Source organism: Perca fluviatilis, chromosome 14, assembly GCF_010015445.1.
Source record: "Perca fluviatilis chromosome 14, GENO_Pfluv_1.0, whole genome shotgun sequence".
Lineage (NCBI taxonomy): Eukaryota > Metazoa > Chordata > Actinopteri > Perciformes > Percidae > Perca > Perca fluviatilis.
Genome location: NC_053125.1, coordinates 18,161,409 through 18,173,629, shown reverse-complemented (window position 1 = coordinate 18,173,629; position 12,221 = coordinate 18,161,409). Strand labels below are relative to the sequence as shown.

At 40.0% G+C, this 12,221-nt stretch overlaps 1 protein-coding gene across 1 annotated transcript; it reads left to right on the top strand.

The window, feature by feature from the left end:
- The first annotated feature begins 602 nt into the window (after positions 1 to 602).
- Positions 603 to 4,416, top strand: mrpl52 (mitochondrial ribosomal protein L52). The gene is made up of 5 exons (XM_039822636.1): positions 603 to 713; positions 1,169 to 1,238; positions 3,579 to 3,646; positions 3,921 to 3,985; positions 4,094 to 4,416. Exons 1-5 carry the CDS (start codon positions 680 to 682, stop codon positions 4,244 to 4,246), a joined length of 390 nt encoding a protein of 129 aa, XP_039678570.1. The 5' UTR covers positions 603 to 679; the 3' UTR covers positions 4,247 to 4,416.
- Positions 4,417 to 12,221: the final 7,805 nt, after the last annotated feature.

The window sequence follows — 12,221 nt, the reverse complement described above, 5'->3', positions numbered from 1 at the left end:
TCAATGATGATCTCCAACGGTATGGCCCTGTTATGGGGGCCCTGGGGCAAAAATAATTGGCTGTTGGGCCCCTATTGAACTGTAAATGCCACTACCACCCCTCTGCCCTCTGTTGCACAGAGCAGACTATGCATCTCTATTTAGCTTATAGGACCTAGTGCTGGACTGTTTTTGTATTGTTGCTTGCTCATTGTTAAAATTTTAGAAAATGGATGCAAACAGGTTTGAATGACAAATGACAAAACAATGTGTAAAATATATGTGAAAATAATCCAAGATAATTTATTGTCACTTTCAGAGCATACCCCTCCCTCCATCCCCAGAAATCAGAAATAATTAAGATAGTGCTGGACGCTGCTATGAGCTGGATACTGCACTGAGGGAGGGATCTGGGTCTGGGTAATAGTATGGTCAATGTCCTGAATGTGATCCATTTGGGTGGACACAAAATAAAACTCACCAACAGAAAAAGGTGGCACAGTAAAAGACTAGTCCCAGAAGGTGGCAGCAATGCAACATTACGGATACCGGTTGCCGTAAAACTCCGAAGAAGAAGAAGAAGAAAAACAAGAAAAACAAGAAGAAGAAGAAGAAGAAGAAGAAGAAGAAAGAAGAAGAAGAAGAAGAAGAGTGCATCTTTAGCGCCACCTGGTGCTCAATACAGAAGTGTGCAGACAACATGGCGGCCCCCGTGAGGACTTTGTGCTGTTCAGGTGAGACAGAGGTTATTCTCTAAATCTGTTGTTTGTGTGAGGCCCGTTAAAACCTTAAATTTGAGCATCGCTGCTGTAAATATCTTCTTGTACTGCCGCTGCCTGTTTGAATAAGCACCGTAACGGTAAATGCAATAACGAGCATCAAGGCTAACGCTGCTGCTAACAGTGCTGTCATGCAAACTCTTTAATAAAGCTGGCTTTATTCTGTTTATGGTTATTTTTGCACGATTTTGCTCAACTGACACACTAAGGAGAGAAAGTAACACACACACACACACACACACACACACACACACACACACACACACACACACACACACACACACACACACACACACACACACACACGGACTACCGATCTGTGTCTGCTCATAACATGGACTCACCAAAGTGTACCCTGGGTGTCTAGAGGTGACTTCAGGCTGTTTGTCTCTGTACTTGTTGTTTTCCAGTGTTGAGGCACTCCAGCAGGCAGTTCAGCACAACATGTGGAGTACAGGCTGGAGAGAAATGGAGGAAAGAGTAAGTTCATTTTTGAATCACTAATTCTGTGTCCTATCCCTTAACTAATTTTTAGCATGCAATGCGCTCACAATGGAAAAATGACAACACATACTCATAAAAGTAAGTATACACAGGCCTAGTAAGGATGCTTGTTTTTTTGAGTGATGCTGTTGGTGTATGAGGCTGCATTAGCTTTATACCTTTTTTCACAGCAGACTTTGTGGCTTATCATAGTAGGAAAAGCCCAAATGTAATAACTAATGACATTAAAAACGACTCAGTTCCTGATTTTACACCACAGTCTGTTTACAGGTCTTGGGTAGTATGACTGCATATGCTAAACAGGTTGTATGAAGTGTTTTGTTACATTACATGTAATTTAGCTGACGCTTTTATCCAAAGCAACCTCCAATTAAGTGATTTCAACCTTGAAAGTGCAAACTCCAGACAACCAGTACTAAGTTCAAGTACATTAGCTTTAAATAAGCAAAAATACAAAGAGCCATATGAAAGTGCAGTTTTAAGAATATTTTATGTATATCTTTTTAAAAAAAAGATGCGTAGGTTTTCGGCCGTCCTGATGTCAATAGGGAGCTCATTCCACGATTTAGGAGCCAGGACAGCAAACAGTTGGGATTTTGTTGAGTGATTAGTTCTCCCTCGCTGTGAGGGGGCAGCAAGCAGTTTGGCTGATGCAGAGTGGAGTGGGCGGGTTGGGGTATAGGGTTTGACCATGTACTGGATGTAAGCTGTGGCTGATCTATTCATGGCCCTGTATGCAAGTACTAGTGTCTTGAAGTGGATGCGGGCAGCAATTGGTAACCAGTGAAGAGAGTGGAGTAGCGGTGTAGTGTGAGAGAACTTGGGGAGGTTGAAGACAAGTCGAGCTACTGTGTTCTGAATGAGCTGCAGGGGTCGGATGGCACATGCAGGCAGGAGGGAGTTGCAGTAATTTAGACGGGAGATGACTTGAGCCTGAACCAGAACCTGAGCCGCCTTCTGCGTTAGAAGGGGACGTATCCTTCTGATGTTATGTAGCGTGTATCTACATGATCCGGTAGTTGCAGCAATGTTGGCAGTGAAGGAGAGTTGGGCGTCAAGTTTCACACCCAGGTCTCTAGCAGTTTGGGTGGGGACTACCACAGAGTTGTCAATTGTTGTAGGAGAGCCCTTCCCTGGAAGGAAAAGGAGCTCAGTCTTGTCAAGGTTGAGTTTCAGATGGTTAGTGGACATCCAAGAAGAAATGTCAGTCAGACAGGCTGAGATACGTGCTGCTACTTGCGTTTCAGACTCTGGAAAGCAGAGAATTAGTTGGGTGTCATCTGCGTAGCTTTGATAAGTAAAGCTGTGCGAGTGGATGACAGACCCGAGAGAGTTGGTGTACAGAGAAAAGATGAGGGGACTCAGGACTGATCCCTGAGGAACCCCAGTCTTTGAGTGGGCAAGGTTCTGAGATCAAGGTTCACCAGATCCTCTCTAAATGAGGATCTGGTGGTTCACTGTGTCAAAGGCAGCAGAAAGGTCCAGAAGGATGACGACGGAAGAGTGAGAGGTTGTTCTAGTGATGTGAAGCTGCACAGTGACCGCAAGGAGGGCAGTTTCGGTTGAGTGGCCAGTCTTGAAGCCAGACTGGTGGGGATCAAGAAGGTGTTTCTGGTGGAGATAAGTAGAGAGTTGATTATAAATGGCACACTGAAGAGTTTTGGATAGAAATGGAAGAAGGGAGATGGGTGTGTAGTTATTTAATGTTTTTTTGAGTTGTGTATTTATTTACTAGGCTATTATTTATATAAGTATGAAAATGAAAAAAATGGGGATTTGGAGTGAGTTTTTTTTCTCTGTAGGCTTATCTCAGGTTTAAGCTAGTGGCTCACAGCTTCCCACTTCATCTAGCTCACAAACACCGGAATTGACAGTCAGTGGTCGTGTTGCATTGTGGGTAACGTAGGCGCTCGGTTTTGAGTAAGAATGCAAGGAATAAAAAAGAAAATTTCTGGTACTTCTGCATTTATTTTCATACTTAAAAAAACAAAAACATGAGTATGGAAATGTTGTAGACAATGCAAATGCTAAAGTGCAAAATCTGTGATTTTAGTCCTGGTTCAGCCTGTGGTTACCATGGAAACAGCAAGTGTGATTTTAATACTACAGCAATCAGTCCTTGAGCAGCTACTTATAGCTACAGCCAAACGTAACTTTTGTGCATCATGACCGTATGGCTATGAAGCAAAAATGTGCTGAGTAGCTCCTATTAGCCAAAAGTCCTCCCATTCTCTGCATTTGTTTTCCAGCAACACTGCCCTCTTCACTATCCCATTGTATAATTTCTAATATCATAACGTTTTTGTTTGCTTGCAGACATGGACTTTCCCGAAGCGGCACAGAATATGGCCCTCTGACAGATCTGCCTGATTGGTCCTTTGCCGGTATTGTTTATTTTGGGCTTTAGTTTTTTTTATGGAGTCACATATATTAGGTGTTATTTTCAAGCAACAGAGGCTTAATTCAGAGCTCACAAAAGGTCACCAGTGACTCACGCTCTTTATTTCTATAATTGAGTTCACTTGACATTTATCTTATTAAAATCAGGGTAATTTAGCTAATGCCTCTCATCTGCTTGCGATAGTGAATGAAAAAGGATACCATGTTTTGATCAGTTTCTCGCACATTTTGTGATTTTCTTTTGTGTTTTTTCACAAGATGGGAGACTGGCACCTCCAATGAAGGGACAGCTAAGAAGAAAGCAAGAGAGGGAAGTTTTAGCAGTGAGTATCAACATATTTGCCTTTTTTTCATTATCTTCTCATTATTATCATCTTATTTCTGTGTTTCTTCCATACTTTTGTCTGTAACCTTGGTGATCTTTCTTGCAGAGACGTATCGTGATGCTGAACTCGGAGGTGGACAGAGGGATGGAGGTGTGGAGCGAAAAACAGGAAGAAGCCAAAAGAATGGAGGAGCACAAAAAGTCTCTTTTACTCAAACCTAAAGGGAAGTTGTTAATGAAGAAAAAATCTAAAAGTTAGAATTATCATTGTAATCATGTTGCCATGTCCTTATTCTGAACAATATGTTGATGTCAGTCTATTGAATATATTTATGAGGACTTGTGGGTTTTCCCCTGCTTTATTGTTTGTGTTTTTCACTATTAGTGGATTTCTGCAATAAATGTTATGATTTATACTTTAAATATGAATCTGTTACGATTGTGAATTTGTGGGCTGGATAATTTTTATAGATTAATTCTGAGTTTCTCTCAGCTTCCACTAGAATGCAGCATTTATCCTTTTGTAAGGCAGTGGGAAGGGCTCAAACGCCATTTTGTCTGGTGTTGAGTTTTGTTGGGCACACAGAGGAAGGGAGGAGCTGACCAACATAAAGTAGCTCTGATTCAGGACCTTGCTGTGTATGAGTGTGTGTGTTTTAAAGAGAGGGGTTCACACCTTGGCATGCTGTAATAACTCAGTGTTATTACTCGAAATACATGACGAATGTTCGCTCAAGACCACCTCGGTGAAGCAGCTTAGTTAAGTTTAAGTGGAGAAACAATAAAAAATAAGTTATGTGACGCCATCATTAGAATAACATGAAATGACAATTTACACTTTTAGTAACAAGAATAAAGACAAATCCGTTCCAAGATTAAAACTCATTGATGCTTGTGGATAGAAAGGGGGTGTCTCAGGCAAAAAGTTGGGCTCATATCAAGCTTTGTGTTACTCATTTAAAGCAACCTACTTTTTGTTGGGCATCTCTACCAACAGAGGAAAAAGTCTAAATTGTGAATGTGCCGTTCTGCAGCCTGGTGTCTGGAAAGATGATTAGCTGGATGCAGCCAAGTTGGCTGAATGTTGCATCTCACCGCGAAAGTGATATTTTTTTCTTCTATCTGCTCAAATTTTAAGCTCCGTGAAGTCTTAATCAAGCTGCAGAAACACTTGTCTTTTTGCATAATTTTATTTTAAAACCAGAAAACATAAATTAGATTTTGTTCTTTGCGAAATCTAATTTCAATTCTTCTGTTTTTAAAGTTTTTTTTTTTTGAGTAAGTGGCTCCTGCAGGGACTTGAATCTTTTGTACCTCTATAAAAAAAGCATTATTGCCACACTGATGAAGAAGAGAAGAGAATCAACGGTACTTTTCGTCGTATGAATTAATGGTGTAAAGGGACATTTTGCAGAGATGCTGAGCAGCTGTGCCTTTGTAAAGTCAGCAGTAATTTAGTGTGACTTTTGACTTATAAACAGACTATTTACAAAATGAGGTAACCCTCTCCTTGCCCTCACTCTTGCTTTCTGCTCCCTTCCTCATGTCTTTCTCTCCCTCCATCTGCCTCTTTTTCTTCTCTCTCTCTTTTTGTCTTGTTGCAGACTTCAGCAAAGCCCCACTGTAATTAGGGCTGCTAGCCGCTGAGTTGCAGATTCTTTTCTGTGGAGATGGAAGTTTTTTTCCCCCCTCCTCTGTTTGAAAAAGTCTTAACTTTTTTATACAGTTGACCAAAGGAGCTGACTGTTTGTTTACAGAAGTGTGGGAGGACATTGAACAGGCCACAGAGGGTATTAAAGTGTTGTAAGAAATGTCAAAGTGCAAGGTGACATTTTTCATTCACACGCACATCCTCACACCTGCACCATCAAAGACCTCCAACTGCACCTACAGTGAGAAATGTGACTCCTCATTCTTTCTCTTTACGCACCATTTTTTCACATCCTGCTTTTCTGTGAATGTCTTTCTCCTCAACAACCTTTCCTCCGACTCCTCCCATCCTCCCCCATTTCTCCCTTCCTCTCCTCCTCGTGTTGTTTTGGTTTTGGGGAAATGAGAACCAGATGTTGCTTATTGTGCAGAAGCCAGATGTGGCTGCATTTGGAGATTAGCTGACAGGCCTCTGTAGTTTTACCCGCAGACCAGAAATGGGGAGGGTTTCCTGGCAGATAGGACTGGGATGGGGGTCCAGGAGGATGAGCAGTGCCCCGGTGCAGAGTCGGGTGTGGGGGGTTGTATAGAGGTTCTGATTCAGCAACTCTGTTCCCAAAGACCGCTTCCTGACCTGGGTGTTCCTGGAGTATGGGGCACCTTGGGTAGCAAAATTACACAGCCTGAACATTTCGAACTGTGCATGACTGTATGAGAACTAGCACTGCAGGCCGCAATTATCTTTGTTTGTTGCTGGATGGACAGTAAATCACGTGGCTTCCTTGGTAGTGGGGATATTTATTTGCTTTTTATGCAACTGAATTAGTATTTTTTTTGGCATCAGGACAGGTTATTTTCACTCATGTTTCATATCAGCTTATTAAAATGCTTCGGCTTCAGTGGGAGTTTGTTCTGTAGAAGATAAAGATGAGATTTGAAGTAGCGGAAGTAGTACTTACATTCTTTATTTAAGTACAAATTCCTTCTTTATATTCAGTTAGCTAGTTTAGTCCAGTGGTTCCCAACTTGAGGTTCAAGCCCCTCCAAAGGAACACAAGATAAATCTGGGGCGTTGTGAGATGATTATTGGGGGAAGAAAAAAGAGTGACGAAGTTCTGCCTCACAAATTTGTATTCATATTTTGGAAATATTGGATAGTTTGAACTCTTTGGGCCTTAAACCATTATTGAAACCATGTGAGAAGTTTAGAGGGGAAATACATTATCACCTATACCATAGCCATCTGAACCAAAACGATAAGTCCCAAAAACGGTAAACAATACTTTATGTAAGGGGTCATAAACCAAAAAATGTTGGGAATGACTGGCTTAATCTGTACCATTTATTTATATTTTTTTAAGCTTATATGTTTATAATGTAAAATTAATTTGAAACATAGTAACTATAGCTGTGTGATAAATACAGACAGTTTAAAGTGCAGTATTTGAAATCAGCATCAAATGGAAATACTCAAGTAAGTACCTCAAAAGTACACTACTTGAGTAAATGTACTTAGTTAGTTTGCAGCACAGCAAAACGAGAAAATGAAGAGAAAAAGTTACAGTAGAAAGTAGATGGTGCCATACAGTAGGTCACCCAAACAAAGTCTCAGGTTGAATTGCAAGCAGCTGTCCTGGCCACTTCCTGCCTGGCACGGAGAAGGAGGGCTGAGCTCGATTGTTGTTCCTGCAACTCCCAGCCAGACTACATGAGTTCAGCATTAAAATGGCTGACAGAGAGAGAGAGAGAGGGGGAGATAAAGTGTGGGGGAGAAAGAGGAATAGAAGCCATCATGGCTGCCAGAGGTCTCATCTGTGTTCATGTCCGTGAACTACAAGACGGAGAGCAGATGCTTGGCAGATAAACTTGTAGAACCTCTGAACAGGCATCCAGATTTCTGCGAGAAATGGCCAGAATAAGGTGACAAATATGTGCCTGTTTAATTCTGTGGAGTTATTTTCCCTCCCCCTTCCTGATCAGCAACATCTTTTACAACATTAAACATGATTAGATCTTGTCTGACTGCTCCCCTGTGTGTCCGCCCACCAAGATGGCATCACAAACACAATTTAAAAGTCAAACTCTTTAACAGGGCTGTGGAAAAAAAAAAAAAGAACCAGCACAGAGGAAGGTTTCTGGCAACATTTTACTTTCACAGGACCCATAGTTTCCTCATAATTTCCTAGAAAGAAACGGTGAATCCTTAGAAAGGTTCCTGGAAACAACTACAGAAAGTAATTTTGTTATAATTATAGGGATCATGAAGACATTGTTAAATTGGTACACTACCAATTAATTAATCCCAAAACCTGGGGCTCGGAACCTTTAATCTTTGCCTTTTTCTTGTGAATTACTGGATAACATCACCTCTTTATCTTCAGGCCTTAAAAAAAAGACTCACTTTTAATTTTTGTTAAGCTTGTTCATAACACAACAAAGTAGACATTGCCTCATTTCAAGGGGTCATAAACTAAAAGGATGGTACCCACAGACCTAGAGAGTGTTTCAGTCAGTGTACAGCAGCATCTTACAAATATGGAGAGTAATTATAAATTAATTTATGATGATTTTATTAGGTCTTTCTAGGTAATCCCTATGAATTGCTTCAACTGCCAATAGGTTAAATAACTATATCAGAACAGTTCCAGGAAACTCCCTATGAAATTATTAGGGAATAGACAAAATTGTCCTTTTTGGAGGTCAGAGGTCAGGGTCAACTACACAGAATAGAAAGAAATGAAAACCCATGCAAGGATTGAAGGACAGTTTCTCTGCCCACCCCGTTGGTGCAGTCTTTAAATGTCCCTTATTCTCTATTCCCATGTGAATAAACGCACCCTTTGCAAAGGCTTTATAATGTTGTAACTAATTACTGTATTCATTACTGTAAATCATTTGATAATTCTTTCTAGATGTAAACCATCAGTAAGAACACATTTTGGTGTGTAGAAAATCCCTTAGGCTGCTATTTATCCTCTCTCTTTGGTAATAATGCTATTAATGCTATTATATGTATATGTATTCCAGCAGCATCTGTGTATCCATCAATGATACAGTGGAGCAGTGGACGTTTCTCTAGAAAGATAGATTGGTCAAAACGATTGTTATTGTGCATGAGAGAGCTCCACTGAGACGAATGGAAACACCAGGTGACAGAGGGAGAAAGAGACCGTTTGGCCAGTGGAAGGAGGCAAGTGGATGAACAGATGTGACATGTGAGTGGAAAAAAATGGAAAAGTTGGGGTCAGGTTAGTTTACAGTAGATTCATGAAGTCCACAGAGGCTGCACTTAGTGCTACAATGTCTCTTCTAGTGTCTCACAAACCGACATGCAGAGATAGTTGAAGCCTGACCTGTTTACAATCAAGCTTAATTATAAATCTGTAATAAGGAAAAGAGGTAAGATTATTTATTTTTTCCTCTGTGGTGTTTTGTCTAATGGCCACAGAGAGGATGATTGCATTTACATTAAAGAGCAACTTTAAACCAGATAAAAATCTGGTTTTTGCTGCCCTCCAGTGGTTTAACTTTCCGACTTGCTGCAGTGATGTAAAAGTGTACTTCAGGGTGTGTCAGTGCATTGTGACATCACTGTTGCATTCTTGCTCAAAAGCACTTTAATCTCTTTGATTTGATCTTAACCAGTGGAGGTTAATCTGTATTCATAAGGCACTTTTTATAAAGTCATGGAACACAAAGCACTTTGCAAAAAGAGTGTAAATAGTTAAAAGTATTCATGTATTCTGGAAAATGTCATTTACATGAAAATAGTTTTTTTGAGAGATCAAACCGTAATTGCTAAAAATCTGGTTGGTATTCAGATTTCGTTTTAAGTATTTGGTTGTATGCCTTGATCTTGGGGTTCACCCAGGTTGTTGTTGTTTAATGTTACACTAGTCTCGCATTGCCAGACCTTCACAACGCTGCGAAGGAGGCTCTGGCTACACAGTATTACGGGATGGGAGAAAAACATGCTCTGGTTTATTGGCATTTCTTTAAACCAATCACAATCCTCTTGGGCGGCGCTAAGCACTGGACGGAACTGCGGTGCTGCTTCAAAATAGCCTGAATGTGTACTTTCAAAAGCTGAGTCGTACAACAGAAAACTCAGATTGGACAGATAGTCTAGCTAGCTGTCTGGATTTACCCTGCAAAGATCTGAGGAGCAGTTAACCACAGTCCTCATAAATCTACTGGAGTTTTAATATTCCAACACAAAGAAAGCGGAAGGTAACGGACATACGGGCGAAAAGAGGGATATCCGGCTGAATTTCCAGCGGCACTGGAGCAATCCCAGAAGTGGAACGTTGTGGATATAGACTAGTGTTACACTGATACATTTACAGTACGTGAAGAGTTAAAACAGAGAGCAAGAGGAAAAAGGTTTTGAAGGGGGGAGGAAAGGGCAGAGAAAGAAAGAGCAAAAACAGACTAGAGATACTTGTGGTGAGGAATGGTTTGTGACTGAAGCCTCATAAAAAGAACAATTTTGCAGTGGGGGTGAGGAAATAAAAAAGAGGGAGGAAGGCTGCTTGCAAAAGGATTTTTTTGGATAGAAATATGCAAAGGGAAAAATATTCCCAACCCCTATGAAATATTTCTGTTTCACTGCCGTTCTTACTTCTCTCTGCCTTTTCTTTCACACGTTTTTACAATTTTAAGATAGCCAGGGCGTAAACGTTTTTTTTTTTGTATAAACTTGAACACATGTTTCAAGAATACCAGATGCTTAGTTGGAAAGCACTTCTTCTGAAAAATGTGACCGTTTGCATCACTTTTTCCGACTCGTTCCTTGACACATGATTGCTGGCTCCATGTCCAAAAGACCAGCGGTGGTGTAACTATCCAGAGTGCTCCATCCGTGTCCCCTCTGCTGCTCATGCGCATTGCTACAAATCACTTCTCTTTGTTTCCTCCTTTTTGTTTTTGTACAACACTGCAGTGCTCGTTAATTACTGATTAATATCTACTAGGTGTGAATTGTTAGCTTGTCGATTATGTTGTGCATAGTGCAGGTAATGGCGTGTTGACAAAAAAATGCTGTAATTTTTCTCCATCTTATACATTAGTATATTTTCTTTCTATGAATGGAACTACTCAATATGAATTAGATGACAACAACAATCAGTTCTGTCAACAATGGGCATTATTGTCCCACAGAACAGTACGTAATAGAAATGGAAGATGGAAAAAATGGAAAAATAACAGATGTTAATCTGGCAACAGCTCAGACTGAAACTGAATGTATTGGAATGATCTAAACATCCCAAACAAACTGTGTCCAAACACTTTTTGGTAAAAAAAAACAAATGGCAGTGACATGTTTGCACATTTCCTTCTAAGCACAAAATGTTATACATTTGTCCCTGGATACTTACTGCCAAAGTAAAAGTACATTATGAAGATTACAACATAGTATGTACTTAATGGTTTTAACATGTAGCATGGATTGGAAATTTCGATTAAAGCCTCTCAAGCTGAATGTTTGCCTAAATGGAGGCCTGAATCCTGGAAATAATGATGTACACTGCTGAAATAAAAAACAACAACTTCTGTCTCCAAAACTTAAGCTCTATCTTTTTGTTTCGTAAATTACATCACAAATGATTAAATCAAACATAATTTCCTCTAAAATGGTTTTAACATTATCTGGTAAATATTTCATAAGGAAGATTTTTAATTTTTAAATTAATACATTTTTAGTTAGGTCAAATTTAATATAAAACATGTGGTTGGCTTGAAGTTGTAACAGGCGCTGTACTTTTGGCGTCGTTGGGCAAAAATTCAAGTGGCCTGAGAGAAAACTAGACTTCTGCACCACCTCTTCTCTGTTTTCAGGCTTTAGTAAATCTAACTGTGACTTTGGCCAATCACAGGTCAGATCAGAGAGAGAAAAAAAAAAAAAAAAAAAAAAAAAAAAAAAAAAAAAAAAAAAAGAGAGAGAGAGAGAGAGAGAGAGAGAGAGAGAGAGAGAAAAAAAAAAAAAAAAAAAAAAAAAAAAAAAAAAAAAAAACGTTCCTTTTGGCTGTTCTGCGCATGCATTGCCCCATGCAACTTAAACTTACTGGGTTAAGATGAGTTCTTTTATGGTGAATGAAACAACGAAGTAGGTCATCGAATCAAATAGAAACATTGACGTCAATGCTGCTGCCAGTTCTGCCTTAGTTTACATTTTTTCGTCTTCTTCTAGTCCAATAGCAAAGTCGGTACCCTTTCCTCAGTTGCGCCACCTATGTTCAGGAGAAGACTGCAACTAGTGTTGTGACCACCACCGCAAGTATAAATAGTTACGGCGCTCCCATGACGTCATACTGGTGCGAGACAGGTCGGAAACGGCGAGTATACCGCACGTTTTACTCTACTTCAAATTCTGGCGTTTTTTGCTTTCTACCCATTGGCAGCTTTAAAGTTGCATTTAATGTGCTTTTCTGTCTGTGTTGAAGTGTGTGTGTGTGTGTGTGTGTGTGTGTGTTCAGCCACACTGGAGAATATGAAAGCATGGAAGAAATGTATTGCAAGATTTTAGAAAATAGTTTAATTTCACTTTATCTAACGAAATACAAAAGTGAAAACAGGCAGAAAAA

Coding starts and splice junctions, on each gene's coding strand:
- mrpl52 (XM_039822636.1), top strand. CDS start 680: ATGGCGGCCCCCGTGAGGACTTTGTGCTGTTCAG. Junction 1,239..3,578: donor GGAGAGAAATGGAGGAAAGA/GTAAGTTCATTT, acceptor GTTTGCTTGCAG/ACATGGACTTTCCCGAAGCG. Junction 3,986..4,093: donor AAGAGAGGGAAGTTTTAGCA/GTGAGTATCAAC, acceptor TCTTTCTTGCAG/AGACGTATCGTGATGCTGAA.